General features: G+C 33.4%; 1 protein-coding gene across 1 annotated transcript in view; it reads left to right on the top strand.

Annotated features, from left to right (window-relative positions):
• Window positions 1-16,386, top strand: part of DSG1 (desmoglein 1) — a 35,425-nt gene extending 19,039 nt beyond the window's left edge. Inside the window, exons 9-15 of the mRNA XM_006920005.1 lie at window positions 390-649; window positions 2,648-2,787; window positions 7,580-7,849; window positions 10,474-10,607; window positions 10,944-11,013; window positions 12,866-13,074; window positions 15,325-16,386. Coding sequence (XP_006920067.1) covers window positions 390-649; window positions 2,648-2,787; window positions 7,580-7,849; window positions 10,474-10,607; window positions 10,944-11,013; window positions 12,866-13,074; window positions 15,325-16,386 — 2,145 coding nt within the window. The remainder of the gene's footprint in view (window positions 1-389; window positions 650-2,647; window positions 2,788-7,579; window positions 7,850-10,473; window positions 10,608-10,943; window positions 11,014-12,865; window positions 13,075-15,324) is intronic.
• Window positions 16,387-20,425: the final 4,039 nt, after the last annotated feature.

Below are 20,425 nucleotides of genomic sequence, written 5' to 3'. Positions count from 1 at the left end.
TGAACATACAATGTATCTGGACCATATTTTGTGTAAATAGAGCTACTCTCTAAGAAAAGTGAAATGATGGAAGCTAACATAAACTATCTTTGTACTACAAAAAGCAAAGATTGACCATATATATTATTTTAAGTTTTTAATTTGGTGGATAATTAGAACACATGTCATACATTTTCAACTTTTTCAACAAAGGATCTGGACAATTGCATTTTTTCTTGCTATATTTTTATGTGTTCATATTGAATTAAGTCTAAAGAAGGAATAGATTGTGTATTTATATTCAATTAAAGAAAGAGGCATAAGAATTTTTTTGCCTGTTATCAAAGAATTTCTCTTTTTTCTGGAATTTTTTTCTTCTTATAGTAAAACTATTTCATTCTATTTTCCAGCCCCTAGATTATGAAGCAGTGAAGAATCTGCAACTTAGTCTCGGTGTTAGAAATAAAGCTGAATTTCATCATTCAATTATGTCTCAATATAAACTCACAGCAACTGTAATCACCGTGAATGTGCAAAATATAATTGAAGGCCCAGTGTTCCGTCCAGGTTCAAAGACATTCGTAGTAAATAGTAATATGGGACAAAACTATAAAGTGGGAGACTTCATAGCCACCGATTTGGACACAGGTTTACCTTCGACAAATGTTAGGTAAGACTGAAATTTTCTAACTATTTTTTGCCACATCTGATCTTTTCAGAAATTTTAACTATCTCAATTAAAATATTTTTCATTATTTGTGAAGCTATCATTTAATTATAAAAAGTACTAACTACTGAAATGTTAATTTATAGTGCTTAAGAAAATATAAAATTTGATGCAAGATGTAAGATATAAATGTAAAGATGTAAAATGTAAAAATATTGTGTCTTGAAAGTTTGACATTCCTGTGCTTCTATATTTTGTTGACCAATTAGCTGATTACCACATATCGAGGTTATTTACCCTGGAAGGTTTTATGAACTGATTTTCCCATTGCATATTTGCCCAGATTGAAATCATTAGATTTAGTTAGCTCATTTCAGTTATTTTCTTTCCTTAATCAGCACTTAGTATTGGCCAATAATAACTTTGGTATGAAAAATGAGTAATATTAAGAAAAGAAATATGCTATGTAGTTTTTTAAAACTCTGTGTATCCAGATATTTCTACTTAATTATAACAAATCTGTGTGTGTATGTGCGCATGTATCTTACACATGTGTTTGTGATCAAGAATAACACTGGGGGAAAGACCTTACAAATGAGTTCTGAAGGTTCTTTCTCTGTTTTCTTCTCACACTATATGAGTATTTCTGTTATAGCTCTTATCACACTGTACCATCATTTCTGATAAACTTTCTTGTACTCTGTAGATTGAGTTCACTAAGAACAGATCACTCCTGACCTGTTTCCTCTCAAAGTTCTATTCCCTGAGTTTAGCACAACGTGTGAGACAGAGAATTAACTAACCAGTATTTCTTTAACAAATTTAAACAGTAGTTCGGTCCACAGTCATGAAAATAGTATTTGCCTGATCTATCACTTTAGATTAACAAGAATGAAGATTAAAAATATAAAATATATCTCATCCATATTCTATACAGGCAACTAGAAAGTTAAAAATCAGTCTTTAGGCTCAGCAGCTTGTTACTATGTCTGGAATTACGAGCCAGAAATATTTATATTCAAATATACCATCTTAGAAAGAAAGAGAAAGAAAGCAAGAAAGCAAGACAGTAAGACAGCAAGACAGCAAGAAAGCAAGCAAGAAAGCAAGCAAGCAAACGAGTGAGCGAGGAAGGAAGGAAGGGAGAAAGATATAAAAGAAGGAAGGAAGAAAGAGAAGGAAGATCTAAGTCAGAGATGAGAGAAGAGAATAAAAAATAGGACAGAAGCACAAGGAAAGAAAATGCATAGTTTCTAATTTAAAAAGAAGTCCTTTAAAGTCATTGTGTATATAAAGAGGGGGAGTGGAATTAGGGAAGGGATGATGGCCAAGCTGAGGAAGGAAGGAAGGAAGGAAGGAAGGAAGGAAGGAAGGAAGGAAGGAAGGAAGGGAGAAAGATATAAAAGAAGGAAGGAAGAAAGAGAAGGAAGATCTAAGTCAGAGATGAGAGAAGAGAATAAAAAATAGGACAGAAGCACAAGGAAAGAAAATGCATAGTTTCTAATTTAAAAAGAAGTCCTTTAAAGTCATTGTGTATATAAAGAGGGGGAGTGGAATTAGGGAAGGGATGATGGCCAAGCTGATGAAGGAAAAGTTACTTCTTTGGTAAGAGAATAGTTTAGAATTAGGAGCAGCATAGGAAGTCTTAGGATCTGTGTCTTCCAAGATAGTTTTGATGCTACCAAAATCAAATGAAAATGAGACTGTAAGCATCTAAGGATTATTTGATATCCAAGTGGGCATAAGAGACATTCCACCAGAAATGGCTGCTCAGTAATTTTTTTGTTTTTAATTTAAATTTTTGCCTAATTCTGAATGACTCAAACAGCTGGACTGCCCTGAAAAAAAAATGTCTCTAATAAATGAAAACTATATCCAGGGATTATAATGACTGACTGGAAACATATAGTTTACAAATAAAATCAATCTCTCTCTATCTCTCTCTTTCCTTCTCTTTCTCGATAGGTGACATTAACTTGTACTATTATCTTTCAAATACAGATATGAAATGGGAAGTAATCCAGCTGGCCTGCTTGCTATTGACTCAAAAACAGGCATAATTACTTTGAGAAATAGAGTTACCATGGAACAATATAATATGCTTAATGGAAAATACCAAGGAACAATTCTATCTATAGATGGTAAGAAGTCAATTTAATTTTTTAATCCTTCCAGATTAAAATATTAATCATTGTATTTTGAAGTAACATTTTTTCCAACAAAAGTAATCATATTAGACATTGTAGAACCAAGTCTTTAATGATATGAAAAGCAGCATAATTTAGTGGATAAGACCATGAGCTCTAGAGTGAGACTGGATTGATATCTTGTACAATCACTTTTCTAGATCTGGCATTGTAAAGAAGTATCTTAACCTGTTTATCTCTCAGTCTTCTCTCCTGTAACATGAGACAATAACATTATGGATTTAGAAGTATTTAAAGAGTTATTACATAAAAGCATTTAGAAGAGTGCTGATAGTCAATAAATGTTAGTTCTTGGTGTCAATAATTAAAAATTTTAATTGTATGTACTGTAAAATTATTTTCAAATAGTTAAGCCAGAAGCCGAGCTAACTTAACTTTACATAATTTTTGGAAAGTTTATGTAAAACTTCCTATAAACAACTTGGAGGTAGCATATTTGAATTACTTTTAAAAACCAATAAAATTAAATAGGCTAATTCTACTGAGAAATAACTTGCTACTTTGGCTCCTCTTCCTCCCTTTTTATCTCTTCTTTTTCCATTTTTTTTACCCTCTTTCAATTATCTTAAAAGGAGTTGACGATTTCCACTTGCCTTATAGATTTAAAAAAATAAAATAGCATTTCGTTAAAGTCATTCAACAATTCAGAATTTTTACTGAATTATCTGGTCTTTTTCATAACCAGTCAAAATAAATGGAGTTTCAAAACTGCATTACAAATAGAAATGTTGATTCCATCTATAGATAAAGCTTATTGATTCAGTGATAAAATTATCTTAAATATTTGCTCATTTATTCCTTTTCTTACATCCAATGTCAAGTTTAATTGGATATATGTTTTTAGGGAAAATTGGAACTTGGCTTACAAAATTGTTAAGCTTATGGCAAATAGAGAGCATGCTTTTTGTCATAAAAAAAATGCAGGTTTCTGGGCATAGATATTGCACACAATGATAATATAAAAATAACAACAAAACAATCACAATGGAATTACCATAACTGAGCTAAAAAGACATGGGCTTCATTATCATAGAAGGGATTTAAACTTCTCTCTGTTATGTACTTTCAGAAATATTTTCAATTATTTATTCAGAAACTATATATTGAATCCTAACCAAATCTCAGCCATTGTGCCAGTTTTAGGGTTACATCAATGAAAAAACTCTGACAACAGAGCTCACATTTATATAATAGATATAACAACGATAACTTCACATAAAATTATTTCTGTACTTTCACCCAATTCCAATAATCTTAGGAAAAACTTTAAATATAGACGTCTGAATGCATATAGATGTTAATTATAGCATTATCTATAACAATTATATATTGAAAGTACTATCAATAATAGGTAACTGGGCAGGTAAACCATCATCTACTTGCTATGAAATTGTGTAGCCATCAAAGTCTATTTTAATGAAATGTTTTTTAAATATGGAAAAATTCTTATAATGCAAAGTAAAAAATATGAAATGGAATGAGCCATATGATCTATCAATGTAATTGAAATAATTTGTAAATTTTAAGCCTAAAGAAAGGACAACAAAATATCGACAGAGGTTGTCCTTGAGTAGTGCTTTTAAGAATCTGTTTTTGTCTTTGTTTTATGTTTTGCTTTTCAATATAATTCTATACTTTTCAAATTATATATAATATCCAACTACTTATAATGTAAATAAATAATCTAATAGTGTTACTAGTAATAAGATTGATTATAATAATAATTCAAAAAGTTGTAGAGAAAATTATATGCTATGACACATGTAAAGTGCCATAGTAGGAACATAAATATTGTTACTTCTCTTCCCTTGCAGCTGGACAAAATGTTCTTAGATTTAGATTACCTGAGTTTATAGACAAGAGTAGTGAAGTGTATATATAATTTGAAAATAAATCACATTTTCTTTAAAAAAAAAAAAGATATGCTATAATGACTTTTGCAGCAAACTTAGCTTCATAAATATGAGTTGCATAATATTTTAAAGATTAAGTGTTCAAAATATCAAAAACAATCTACATGTCTCAAAAGCATTCAAGATAATAGAGAAAGGGGGAGGGGGAGGAATATGGAGATGTTGATCAAAAAGTCCAAAATTCCAATTACTAGATGAATACATTCTGGGGATCTAATGTAAAGCATTGTGATTATTGGTAACAATACTATACTATATACTTGAAAGTTGCTAAGAGAGTAGATAGTAAATGTCCTCAACACACACAAAAAAAAAAAAATGCGATGGAAATGTTAACTAACACTGCGGTGGTAACCATATTGCAATATATAAATATATCGAATCCATACATTGTACATCTTAAATGTACATGATGTTACATATCAACAATAGCACCTCAATAAAGTTGGAGGGAAAAGGTACCAGAAAAAGGTTAACATCAAATTTTAAAAAAATTGCTTTGGTAATAACCACATATAAATAATTGCAGGTGAGCTATGGAAAAGAATAATGTTCCATCAACATTATTCCTATACTCTAGTAAGCATTATGACCACCAAAGTCTAGCCAGAGCCTCAGAGTTATGACAGATTTCTAGCCTAATAGCACGTGTTGATGAAGAAACTTTCCTATACAGTGAATGCTAAACTTTGGAAATCTTATCTCTGATAGAGAAAAATATCTCACCAGGAATTTTCAGTAACGTGGCTTTTCTGCAGTGAGAAATTCCTAATTGTTGATTTTTGTATTCAAATCCTATGGAAAATAGTATTGCAAACGTGATGAATAAATCCCTTTCAAGGTAACTTAGAGAATAGTTAGAGAAACTGTATATAAGATACAAATATAAGTAGCTTCCATTCATTTAAATAGCATATGAAATATGACTGACCTTGTTTATCAAAAGTGAATGACCACAGCATTATGTTTTTCTGGTTTTTTTTTTTTAAGTACCTATGATCTTTTCTTAAGTTAAATAATTTGAGGTGACATTGGTTAATAGAGTCATATAGGTTTCAAGTGTGCAATTCAAAAATTACAACATATGTATATTGCATTGTGTCTTCACCCCCAGAGTTAAATTCCCTTCTATCACCATATATCTGACCCTCTTTACCCTTATTTACCCGCTCCCGCTCCCCTTCCTTCTGGTAACCACTAAACAGTTGTCAGAGTCCATGAGCCTCTGTTTATCTGTGATGTTCATTTGTTGCTTTCAGTTTTATATCCCAAGTAAAAATCACATGGTTCTCAACTTTTTCTGTCTGACATATTTTGTTTACATGATAATCTCAAGATTCATCCGTGTTGTCGCAAATGGCAATATTTCATCTTTCTTGTGGCTAAGTAATATTCCATATGTAACACATTATCTTTATTCACTATGGAAAACAGTATGGAGTTTCCTCAACAAATTAAGAATAGAATTACCATATGGCCCAGCAATCCGTCTTCTGAGTATTTGTCCCAAAAACATTTATTCATAAAGATATATGCTCCCAGATATTCACTGCAGCATTATTCATGATGGCGAAGACATGGTAACAACCCAAGTGTCCTTCAGTAGATGATAGAATAAAGCAATATGTTTTTAATATTGGTCTGAGCAACTTTTTTCATTTAAAAATATCTTTTTTAAATCAACTTTTGTATATACCATATTTTTGTTAAACTGCTATAGAATACATGATTATTTGATAGCTTTTAATGAGCCAATTTTGTTGCAAGGTAAGGACAGAAATATAGATTCAAATGTATTTCTTATTCAACTTTACTGAGGTATAATTTACATATAATAAATATATCTTTTTTAAGAGTACAGCTTGATGAATTTTGACAGATAGCAATATATATACACTGTCACAAACAAGGTCTAGAACATATTCATCATTTCAGAGTTCCCTTGTGCCCTTTTACAATCACCATTTCAGCCCCAGGCACCTGATGATCTAAATGTAGATGTACTTTGAAGTATCAAATGCACTCAAAATCAGTCTACTCTTTTGAAAAACTAGTTGGTTGGTTGGTTGGTTGGTTGGTTGGTTGGTTGGTTGGTTGGTTGTTTAGATGACACAAACAGCAAGTGGGGAGCAATTAAGTTGAAACAAATAACAAACGTCCCTATCCCTGTGTTTATTCAATGAGCACAATAACTTACTGAAGCTTCGAAGGACAAGGAGGAAGCAAATCTGGAATATATGCTTGTGAAACAAAAGTGTGTCACCTTTTTATTTATATGAAATTTCCCCCCACCTCCTATAGTGCCGGTTCCCTCTTTTATGAGTTATTTGAACTGTTCGTTGTGAGCTTGGGTATATGCTGCTTTATCACTGAGAGATTTTTGTAGAAATAATTCACCAGCCTGCTTAAGATCTGTTGATTTTGTCAGCCCATTAAAGGAAAAGAATAAGCATAACTGAAGAATAAAGACAGTAGAACAATGACAAAAACATCTAGCTCTAATATATGGAGAAGTATGCAAAAAATAGTCTAGAAATGCTTCCACTGTGGCTTATAACACACAACTGGCCAATACATAATGTGGCATTTACTGTTTATGCTTCTCAACAAATGAGACAATTTTTCAGGAGCACTAATAGTCATAATGATTTGATTTAAAAACTAAGCTTAGACAAGGGATGATTTGGGAAGTTAATGGATGGGAGTAAAGAAATTGAAATAAGTATTGATGCAAAAAGAAAATAGTTTTGTATTGTCTAACAATTATTACAGTAAATGTATAAATATTTCTTCCATTTTGAATCTTGTTACAGATGCTCTTCAAAGAACTTGTACTGGTACAATTGTTATTGACCTCGACGGTTCTGGCTGGGTCACTGAAACTAATACGAAAGATAACACTAGTGGAGGTGTAACTGATGCTACTTCAAAAGATGTTCATACTAATGCTGTTGACGTTACTACCATCGATGAGTCTTTAATTACAGAAGATAATGGCAATGTGCCGCGTAATCCCTTCGATAACGTACATTTTGGTCCTGCTGGCATTGGGCTACTCATCATGGGATTCTTGGTCCTAGGATGTAAGTACTTTAACATTCCTATTTATATGTGCCACCCAAAAAAAATATGGAGAGGAGATAAGTTTTCTGATTTTTTGATAAACTATGTTTGACAAATTCTTATTTTGCACAATTATCAAGATATCTCTATGTTTGGTGCTGGTGCTGGATTTCTAAGATAAAAAATCAAATATTTGGCAATGGAAGATAAAAAAAAAAAAAAACTTTTTTGTATTTAATCTTGTAATGGGAAAGTCCCATAAGAGGTAGGTTCAAATTGTTATTTGAATGAAGACAAAAAAACACAATTGATTGAAACAGTCAGAAAACCTTATATAAAGAAACTAAACTCTGAGTTGGGTTTTAACTGATAAATAGGAGCTAGACTGATGGACAAGGAAAAGGGAACCCAATACAAGAAGAAAATATGTATGTGCAAACCCCCAAAAGAATGAAAGGGCAAGTTATTGAATTTAAAGGACTCCAGTGAGGAAGAAATACAGGACGTGCAAAACTGCATGGTGAGAGCTGAAGCTAGAAAGACAGGCAGGGCCAGACCATGAAGGGATTTCAAGACTGCATAGCCTCCTCCTCCCTCCTTCTCGTCGTCGTCGTCATCGTCATCGTCCTCCTCCTCCTCCTCCTCCTCCTCCTCCGACTGTATAGCCTAATGAAAAGAATAGTCAAATAGACTCAGGGTTAGACTTCAGTGGCTAAATGTAATTGTCTGAGTCTGTCAAAGGTTAGCTAACTTTGCTGAGCCTTGCTTTTGTCATCTGTGAAATAATAAAAGTTACCTCACAACATTGCTTCGATAATGAAAAAGGAGTACCACACACGGAAGCATTTAGGGACAGACCACACTTTATGGTCACTAAAGTAGACCTAGTCAAGTATCTAGCCATGAGGATATAATATCCAATGGATTCTCTAGGTGGTCTTTAACATCGTTTTAGGTAATGATAGAAATTAGAGTGAATGTGAGCTAGATGCTAGTCTCTGAAGAATGAAGAGCTCTGAAGTAAGTAGGTTGATATCTGCAAATTATAATTAAATTAATGTAAACATTACCATTTTCAAGTAGAGTCATCAAATCTCAGTGTCAGAAGATACTGCAGACATTATCTAATTAAAACATACACACACAAAGTATGAAATCAGAGCACCTACATATGAAATATTTTTCTACCTCCATTTCTCTTCAAACATGAATAGCCATAAAATAGGTAGTTCTCACTAAATTCATTATTAAACTGGATTTTCTCTGATTTTTAAATAACCTTAACCCTTTTGAATTTTTTGATTAATTGAATTCATCTAAACCACAAAGAGTTTGGACATGCTGATAGCGCAACTTAAAGTTGAGGCTCTTTTTCTATAGTTTAAAATAAATTTCAAAAAACAAGAAATTTCTATGTTAAGTAATAGGATTTCATTCTTATTGGCTTATAATAAATTGAAATAATGACCATGAAAACCTCTATGAAAGGAAAAATAAGGTTAAAAAAAACATTCTTATCAAAATGAACCAAGGCAAGAAAAATGCTAACAAATTTGCAGAATATAACATAAAACATATATGAGAAGAGATTATTCTCTCATTCATGTTTTGGGACATATTAATTATCAACCAACATTTTAAAACTTAAAAATTACATATTTTTCAAAGTAAATCAATTACCCAAGGGGTGATTATCTCTATTCGGAGTAATATGTATTAAAAAAACTTTGAGTTTTTTTTTTTTTAATATTGGTGACTACCCTTGAGTAGTGTAGTTAATAAAAGATTTATAAATTATATATGGGCTTTAAAATCAAGTAACCCTAGAGTCAAAGCTAATCTCAGCCTGGCGTATTTTCTAGAAAGCAAAACACATGGATTATTTTCCTTCTCTCCTTCCTTCTTCCCCCTCACCCTTATTATTATACTTACTACATTCCTTCTTTCCCACTGTGCTTCCTTCTTTTTTCTTTCCTGCCTTCCTTATACATTTTTTTAAAAAATACACATCCTTTCCCTCATCCATCCATTTATTCCAAATTATTTATCAAAATCATTTTATGTAAAGGCTCTGGGCTATATACTTATACAGATGAATAAGGAAAATTTAACTATGAATAGAAAAAGACATTGTTAAGCAGTGTAAAGTTCTCTGTGCAAGAGTAATTTCAAGAAAAGATAGCCGTGTAGGAGAAAATAGTAGCCTTATAGAGGATAATTGCTTGAAGCATGAATAAGATGTTACTGTTGAAATAAAAAGACAGGCATATGTGAAAGGAAAAAACTAAAGATAAGGAGGAGGGAACACAATAAATTGAACATGTTGACTGGCCTCTCCAGCTTTCCTTCTTCTCTCTTTTGCTATTTTCCTGAGTAATGCTAAGGAAAAGACTCATCTGTTTCAACAGTATAATACTATTTTTAACCTTAATATGCTGTAACAAATTTAAATTAATCACAATCTGATACACAAGGCTCACATTGATATTGGTATCTTACCATTATTCAGTTTGTTTTCTGAAACTTTTATAATTTTAGAATCAAATGGACTTATATTAGGAATTCAAATTTAATCACAAAAAAAGCAAATTTTTTTAATATGGCCTGCTGCTAATTTCATTATTTTTATCCTTTTTACCATAAGTGGTCCCATTTTTGCTGATCTGTTGTGATTGTGGAGGTGCCCCTGGTGGTGGAGCCGGCTTTGAGCCTGTTCCCGAATGTAACGATGGAGTAATTCACTCATACGCAATGGAAGGACCACAACCTCCCCCTGGGGTAAGTGCTGATCTGTAAGAAATGGCCTTTGGCAGTCACCTAAACTCAGTCTTATGTACATGAAACAAGATGCCCATGATCACTCCCAGTCTATGCTGTTCTTTGTTCCGGAATAGCCAATGGGGAAAATGAAGAGAAATCAGAGGTACATCTAAATTAGATGGAAGTAACCAGGGAAGGCTTTCTGAATGAGGTTCCAATTTTAAATGGATTTCAATAGTTTCCTAAGTAATATTCTTTCAGAAAATCTGAGGTAATTTGAGAGGATACCCAATGTATAACTATTTAGAAAAAAGAGTCATTACAAATGAGGAAATGTTGTTTCTTGTCTTTTAGAATTTGGCCAACCTCTGTATACCACAAATTTCCAATAATGTAAATGTAATTGAAGGCATTGACACCTCAGGTACGAAAAAAACATTTTTTTTTTTTTAAATTTTAACAGCTCAAATGACTAAGAAAGAATTTTGTTCTCTTTGCATTCCTACTTTCTCAATTGTCTTATTTATCTTTAAAATTGGTTCTTTTATTCCTTTTTAAATGACTGATTTGAAAATGAAATGGTAAGGAAAACCCTACAGTAATTATTATTCTCATATGTTAAGTTTTTAAAATCTCCCTCAATCATCTGAGAGTACTTAGGAGATGACCTGATTAGGACATCTATAAACAGGAGAGAATAACTGAATTGTAACTACGAGTCAATTTTGGTCATGGTTTTTTTGTCAAATAGAGCAAATGCTATTTACCAAAAAAAAAAAAATACTAATTAGAATTAAAGTACAACCTGATTAAAATAGATCTGTGCTCATTTATTAAGACTAGAATCTATCTCTACAATTAATGAATGATTGAAAATCACTCTGACTTCAGAAGTTACTATCATGACAAAATTATAAACTGCATTCTCAGCATCAGCTTAAATGTTGAACTAAAAAGATTTATCCAGTTACTTAAATTGAAAGTGAGTGGATGAAACACTATCAAAATCTTTCAAAGCTCTCAGCTGAGGTTGTACACATGTGGTAGTTTCTCCTTGCACGCCAGTAAGACTGTTAATACAACTTACCTTAAAACAGGAGTTTAGACCAGTTCACAGGCAGAAACCTAGGAACAATTAGAATTTCACAGTAAGTGGATAATTATCACTCTAATAAAAAGAAAAATTAATTTTTTAAAAAAAAACTCATATATTTGAAAATAGTTGTATCATCTTTCCTTTTTTCAAGGGAAATAAATATTATTAATTCTCTTATTTTTCTTTGTCTTTTTCAAACTTATAATCATGACTTTTCTACTTTGAACACTTTAAAATATAAGAGTCATAGGAAGGTTTATAGCTTGTAGAACTGGACCTTATTCAAAACACTGGACACACTAGTCTTTAAAGCTATTTCTCCTGATGTTTTCATTTTTGTTAATGACACTAACATCCCCTCACCCCAAAAGCGGTTGACTCTTATATCTCCCTGTTCATTGACAGCCAATCAGTTCTCAAGACTTGTCAAGTCCACCAGGATTTATTTATGCATTTATTTCCTCATTAAGTCAACAAACATTTGCACAAACTTTGAACACAGCACACTGAGAGGCAGCAAAGTAATAGAAGTATGAAAAACACACTGTCCCTAAAATCAAGACCTTTAAAATATTAAAGCATGGGACACATACCCCACTGTCAACACTTCCCCTGTCTATGGCAATTTCCTAGCCCAGGTCATCGTTTTATCTCACCTTCCTAGACTATTGTAACAGGCTTCTAATTACCCCTCACACCCAAGCACAAATGCAAGATTAACTACACAAATCTTTACCCTCGCAATAACCACACCCTCTTCTCCAAAAGCCATTGTTCTTGGACCTTCTACTGGAGGCCCTGTGCTTCTGATATAGTAGGGTATTCTTATACTATTTAACTTTTAGAATTTAGGTTATTTTCCTCAAATTTTCATCAATTTAAAATCAAATTCTCTAAAGCATTGGTTTTTATAACCTCTATGCAGCCTCCCTCTTCTAGCGCAACATGTAATTATCAACAATTAAAAACAGTTATTATCAAATTAACAAATTGATTAATAATATTATTTTGAATGCAATATCATATTTATAGCTCCCGCATTTAGCTTATCACCTTCATTTTTTTTTTTTTTGCTCACAAATGCATACTTAAATAAAGAAACCATACATTAAAGTAAGTTACTGATTTTTAGTCTACAATACTCTAGAGAAAGTAAATTTAATTTGATCTACACTTCTAGGGGTTTACACCAATGAGTACTGTGGCAGAGAAATGCAAGATCTTGGAGGAGGAGATAGAATGACAGGATTTGAACTAGCAGATGGAGTTAAAACAACAGGAGCACCTGAGATATGTCAAGAATATTCTGGAACATTAAGAAGAAATTCTATGAGAGAATGTAGGGAAGGAGGTCTGAATATGAACTTCATGGAAAGTTACTTCTGTCAGGTAAGGTCTCTTGCCCTATGCCCTCTTCTCTATCCTGCACCCACTGCTGTACTCTAGGCTCCCACTACTCCCAAACGAGACTTTGGTAGGCATCTCCTAACTAGTTCCCAGCCTCTACTTTTTATGATTCATGATCCATAGTGCTGCTAAATAATATTGCTAAAACTCTGAACTAAACCTGCTACTCTCTCATTTAAAAACAACCAATGACTCCCAAATGTATTTCGTTTATGTCATGAAGTCAAAACTCCTTACCATGGCAATTAAGGTTATTCTCAGATTGGCCCCTCCTCACATCTCTAATTATTCCTTACCACCAGTTTCACTAGCCAAGTGCCTTTGCTTTATTCCTACTGATTTATTCCCCCCCTCCATGTCTTTGTTTATGCAGTGCCTGTACTAGAATGTTTTATCCCATTGTCTCTCTCACAAATCCCTACTCATTTTTCAAGACCTAGTTTAAGTATCACTACCTCTGAAGTTTTTATTGTTAACTATTTCATCCAAAATAGGATTAATGTTTCCTTATCTATATTCCTGTAGTACAGAGCCCCTCAATTTAGTGTAGGTTTATGTCCCAATAAAGCTATTGTAAGTTGAAAATATGTAAGTTAAAAATGCATTTAATATACCTAAACCTACCAAACATCCCAGCTTAGCCTAGCTGATTTCTACTGGATGAGTGTCACCTTTGCACCATCGTAAAATCAAAAAATCCTGTCGAACCATTATAAGTCAGGGACATGCCGTTGCTAAAATATATTCATTCTTATATCTATCCCACTTTTTAGTGCTTCAGCCACATGTTCTCTACATTATGTTGCCAGTACCTAACTGAGTTCTAGGTACATAATAAACATTCAATAAGAATGGATTCAAGAGCCATAGTACAATTCCCGAACATTCTAAGAACCAGTGAGAATCAATTTTGCCATCCCTAGGAAGAGAGAGAATTACCCAGGGGTACACACCATGTGATATGTAAGCTTTCAGGAATTTGTTTTCTCTGATACAATTATGTCCTTTTATATCCTGGCCTAAAATGTCTTCCTGAATTCTCCTAACCATTTAGACAGTGGCTGATATTTTGGAATAAGATATTAGTAAAAGCCTTTCAAATAATAGTAGATAATAATGAGAGAACTGTTGCTGAAATCCATAGTAATACTTCCTATCCATGAATATTACTTTCATGAAAAGTACAATTCTGCCTCAAAACTTTTGCATTTCCAACAACTTCTGCCCAGAAAACTCTATCTACTCTACTCATCCTGTCACCTGATTCACATCTCTGATCAAACATCACTTTCTGAGATGCTATCCTTGACCACCATATCTGAAAGAACAACTCTATCACTTTCCATCCTTTTACCCTGCACTTACCACCTCCTGACAAATGAGTGTTGTCTTTCTCATCCTACCAAAATGTAAGCCCTATAAGAGAGGGACTTTATCTGGTTTTGTTCACTACTTCGTTGCCAAGTTCCTAATAGAGTGTCTGGCAAATAGTAAGGACTCAAAAAATATTAGCGAATGAAATGGCACATTGAGTTACTTGACTAATAAAGGTGTTTCTGATACTTAACCTGGAAGTTTGCAATCAAATATTATGAACAACACAAAGATGAAATGGAAGTGCACATGTCCGTGGGCTTTCACTTTGAATTGAAAAAGGGTCTCCTTTTAAAAATTGTCTTTGGTCACCTTCGATTTTGAATCCAAAAGTGGCATTCGCCCAAAGTCAAATTTTCCTATTGTTTTGCTGAAAAGACCACATTGAAATAAATTTCACAGAACCACCATAATCATTCCATCTGAAGGAAGAAAAGCATACTCATGAATCAACTAAAATCACTTATGAACTACCTTTTTTAAACAAGCCCCCCCACAAAAAAATACACAATTTGGTGTACTTCAAATTCAGTGTTTTTAAGTACTTCCTTCTAACTTAGTTACAATATAATTCACATAATTTTTTTGTGCTTTTGTGTCTAAAGTGTGTTATTATAAAGTCTATCTAAATGAACTTAAAAATCAAATATATTATTAGAATTATAGCTAAAGTAGTCCCTAACCAAATTCTTTCAAGCAATTATATAATGATTTTTAAAGCATGTCTGGTAAATGTTAGAATTTTATTTTTTATTTTCTCCTTTGGTAATGCCCTGGAATTAAAAATAATGATGAAGACTTCCATTATTGTTAAGTATGTATTCATAATTTCGTTTTCTCTTTCCTCTACAAATTCAGAAAGCATATGCTTATGCGGATGAAGATGAAGGACGCCCATCCAATGACTGTTTGCTCATATATGATATTGAAGGTGTAGGTTCCCCTGCTGGCTCTGTGGGTTGTTGTAGCTTCATTGGAGAAGACTTAGATGACAGCTTCTTGGATACGCTAGGGCCTAAATTTAAGAAGTTGGCAGATATCAGCCTGGGAAAGGAAATTGAACTATATCCAGACCTTGATCCCTCTTGGCCACCTGATACCACTGAACCCATGTGCCCACAACAGGGAACAGAGCCCATTGCTAGTGGACGCCCACCCATCTCCCCACATTACGGCACTACCACAGTCATTTCTGAGAATAGTTACCCCTCAGGACCTGGTGTACAGCATCCTATGCCTATTTCTGATCCCCTGGGCTATGGCAATGTCACTGTAACCGAGTCTTATACAACCTCTGGCACTCTGAAGCCCTCTGTCCACATTCATGATAACCGACATGCCTCAAATGTAGTGGTGACAGAGAGGGTGGTTGGCCCAATCTCTGGTGCTGATTTGCATGGAATGTTAGAGATGCCTGAGATGAGAGATGGGTCAAACGTTATAGTAACAGAAAGAGTAATAGCACCAGGTTCAAGTCTACCCACCACTCTGACCATCCCTGATCCTAGAGAGTCTTCAAATGTGGTAGTGACAGAAAGAGTAATCCGACCAACTTCTGGCATGATGGGCAGTCTAAGTATGCACCCCGAGTTATCAAATGCCCACAATGTGATTGTGACAGAGAGGGTTGTTTCTGGCTCTGGCGTAACTGGAATTAGTGGCCCAGCTGGGATAATTGGAGGCAGCGGCACAGTCAGCAGTGGCCTGGTTGGCAGTGCAGCTGGAGTAAATGCTGGTGGCATCGGGATGAGCAGTCTGGGAGGAGGAGGGGGCCTGAGCAGCATTATGGGGGGGACAGCCAGCACTGGCCACATGAGGAGCTCCTCTGACCACCACTTTAGCCAGACCCTTGGATCTGCCTCCCCTAGCACAGCCCGAAGTCGAATCACGAAGTACAGTACCGTACAATATACTAAGTAACCAGGATCTCAGCACACTTCTTCTCAGTAATTGTGATTTAGATTCAGTTTCCACCACCAAAAAACTAACGATGTGATTTAGGATGCACAACTAGGTTCTAAGGTAATTGTGGAACAAGATGAGAAACCACCATGAGAAAAACAGATGGGAACAGTGCTATTGGGCAAGGGTTCTCCTTAGCATCTGTATGTCTTTTTCTTATATTAATACTAATGGAATCATGACAGGGGACTAAAACTTGAGATAGGGTTTTCTTTGTGCCTTGATGGCCTATAGGGCCTTTTTTCTGTCTGTGTGGCCTGTAGTGCATCTCTAGCAAGTAGAAGAAATAAAACTTGATCATGTAAAAGCACTGGCCTTAAGATGGCAATTGGCATAATTCCCCTTGCTGTTTTGGTTTGCCATATAGCTCAGGCAATATTTAAAAAGAACTAAAATATGTAATATGTGTTTATGTATGTGGGAAGAATTTGAATTCTGTGCCAAATGCCCTGTCAATTTCATAGATAATATAAATAAACATCCAACTTCATATTCAGATGAGGGTTAACCATTAAAGAAAAAAAAAAAAATCTGGTTACATAGTCAGGTCCACAAGCCACCAAGCAGTCCTACCTTCATAATTGCACTAGGTAAAATAAACCTCAAATTAGGAAATGTGTCCCAAGAGGGAAATTTCCTAGAGAGTAGCAACAGAGTAAGATCTATTTGGGGTAAACTGGCAATGTCTGAGCCTGAAAATTGAGGTAGGGCTGCAGCTTAAATTCCTAAGGAGTCAAGGACTTTTCTGCTTCTAGTTTGTGTTTAGTGTAGATGCAATATTGGTTAATATTGCATACTGGTAAGGTTGCAGGATATTGCCCTCATTTTTCCCTTTACCGCTATAGCTCTGACTTAATAAAGGAAAACCTGCCAAGTGTTCTTCTCAGATGGAAGCAAGTAACAACTGATATGGTTTTCCTCACTAGTGATAGGTTACCTTCCAAGGAAGCAGATGGGAACTGCATTGTGCTTTCAGGTTGTGTTTTCAGTAAGTGTTATTCATTTGTATTCAGCTCTTTATTACACATCTCCTAAGTTAAAATGATTTACTTAAGTTGAGCTGTGAAATAAAGCCTGTAATATGGTTAAGCTTTGGGAGAATTTTTTTAAAGGGAGCCTTAAAAAATGTTTTTAGAACATGAAGAATGTTTAATGGGGAAAGTTAGAATTGTTCAGTAACTGTACTATTAGTTTTAATTGAGTTTAATATTTAAAAAAAAAAAACCTCTGTTGCTATTTTGAAGGGATCAATTAGGAACTTTTAACAGAATTGATGAAACTGTGTTAACATGAATGAAATTGTACTAGACAATCTCATTTCCTTATTCTAACCTACTCCCCAACTGAATTTTCTCACAAACATAAATTTTACACTCCCGATTTGATTTGTCAGTAAGCTCTTGGTTTATATATGCTCCAATTTATAGATTCCAAATTCTATCATATGATATATTTTTCTAGCTTCAAAACTTAGTAATGTACTATGTATGATATGTCATTTCTATGTGTTTGCTATATAGTGTTGCCTGGTTAAAAATCTCTAAATAAAGTCAAAGCATTCTCAACCAGAGGTAAATTTACCATTGCATGGTAGAGGAATTTTCTCTTTTCTAAATTCAATATTAATATGAGCTCACTAAAGTGAAACTGTATATGACACAATCTTTTAAGGATTATTACCCCCAATTACTCATTTTCTCTGGATTGTTACAAGATCAAAGAATTCAATGTCCAATACTTGTCAAAGGGGACTGGGGAATGAATCATTTTACCTAGAGCTATTTTGTTCTATGTTATAACAGATGATGTCAATATTTTCAAAGCCACAATATACATCTTACTTTAACTCTGTAGACTATGTAAAATTGTCATATTCTGTAGTATGCCAAAATGCAGAGGTGTAAATAAAGTCATTCACCGGGAGTCTTTCATTTTTTTTCTCCCATTTGGGGGATTCTATCATGATAGGTAAATAAAGTCAAAAGGCATTTATTGAAATATACTTGAGTATGCTTGGGTCTAGGAATTTGAATACTAAAAATAATTATTAATTAACTATTAGTTAATTAAAGAGGGTGGTATCTGACCACAAGCAGCTTACTTGTCACTTTGATGTGATATATCATCAAAAGTGTTTTCTTAAGACTCCTTATATCTTCCAAATATGTTTTTTAGGTTGTCCAACAAATGCCAGAGTGACCATATTTAATAACTTTTGTTATTAAGTTTCATTAGTTACATTAAACCATGAGAGATACAAGAAAAAATATTAGTCATCAGTCTTTCTTGGAAGATACTTCGAAATCAAATTGGTTTTGGGTTTTTTTGGGGGGGGGGTAGGGTTGTTTGTTTGTTTGTTTTGGATTACATTGATATTCTTACTTCTTATTCCTAAATTTTAAAATTACCTTTTTAAGACATCAACCATTCTAACCATCATTTAAATGCAGGTTATTTTTCCATGAACAGCCTTTAGGGAGAATTTAATCTTTCTTTTAGAATCTTTAATTTATAGATCATAGGTTGTTCCATAAACCTAAGAAAATAAATGGAAATTACTTTACAAATGTATAGTTATCATTCTAATCCACATTGCAAGCTAAATTTCAGATCAACTTGCTCTTAACAAAAGAGAAGGAAGAAATAATGATTGAAATGTTATGTATACATAGTTTGAAAACAGTTTTTAATGTTTACAAAGCATCTGACTTTCTAAAGAGGTAGTCCTTGGAGATAAAAATTAATGCATTATAAATACTTTATTTAATATCAACCAAAATACCATCTAGAGCTAACTTTGACATTAAATTCCAGATATATCTGCTGTATTTTATTAAGTTCCATGTTGCTTCCTGTAACTATATCTGCACTGAAAAATTTACAGAAAAATGTATCTATTTGGGGTTACGTATAAGCCCTTCATCTGAACGTCTCTTCTATATATTCATGTATAAAGTTTTTAGCCTCATAATCTTCATTCAATGTAATGTTCCGAAAGAATTTTAATTCTATAGCTTCAAAAATTACATATTCGCTCTGACCGAATGTTTTAAATTATATACACAATTCATTTTTGAACTTACACCAACATTTGAATGCCAACCAGGCTATAACACATATGATATCTTTGAATTTAATAAGAGTTTGAAAGTGTTATAGTCATTGGCTAAAATGGCAATGGCTGTTTGGGAAAGATATTTGAAACCCAAAACAAACTTTTAAAAGTACTGCCACATTTTCCCATGTCTATTTAATAAATTCCAATCTTTTGAGAATTTCTAGTATTTTAAAGACCTACTTCACATTGCACTGGAATATACCAGTCCATGTAGATTACTAGTACCCATGAAATAGAATCTCTCTTCCAGTTCTAGATTATTCAGTTTATGTTGGGACAAACGCATGAATGGATCAACCTGTTATTCATCACATAATTTTAAAGCAATAAATAATCTATTGTTTAATTGCCTATAGTCCCTTCATTTAGTTACATTGGAATTACTAAACACTTTATCATCAAGCTGCACTTAGTCTAACTTATTTTTCTTTTGCTATTTTACAACTATTTTTAAACTATAATATTCATCTTTGATGATGTTTAAAACAGGTGCTTTCCTTCAAGCTCCAATATAAAAGTTCTTGGATAATTTGGGTGCTAGTTCCTTGCTTAGTGGTTGTTTTATGTTGGTTTGTAATTTCCAAAGAGTAATGTTTACAGCAATAAAATGATACACTTTTTTCATTATCTTTTCTGAACCGTAAGGGGTGGCTGAGTTTTAGACTACAAGGAATAATTAGAGGTTATCAAACCTAATTATTTTCAGCCCATATAAGAGAATGAATAATATTTTTTAAATTTTAATACTGTTAGATTTATTTTCACTTTCCATTTCTTAGCTTTTTTTTTTCTTTTAATGTTTACTGAGGAGCCTACCCGCCGGAGCACTACTTAGTAATGTCAGAGCACAGTCTTGAGCATCCCCACACAATAAGTAAA

This window comes from Pteropus alecto, unplaced genomic scaffold (genome assembly GCF_000325575.1).
Source record: "Pteropus alecto unplaced genomic scaffold, ASM32557v1 scaffold146, whole genome shotgun sequence".
In the NCBI taxonomy this organism is placed as follows: Eukaryota; Metazoa; Chordata; class Mammalia; order Chiroptera; family Pteropodidae; genus Pteropus; species Pteropus alecto.
The sequence above is the reverse complement of the archived record's forward strand: the minus strand, read 5'-3'. Positions and strand labels throughout refer to the sequence as shown.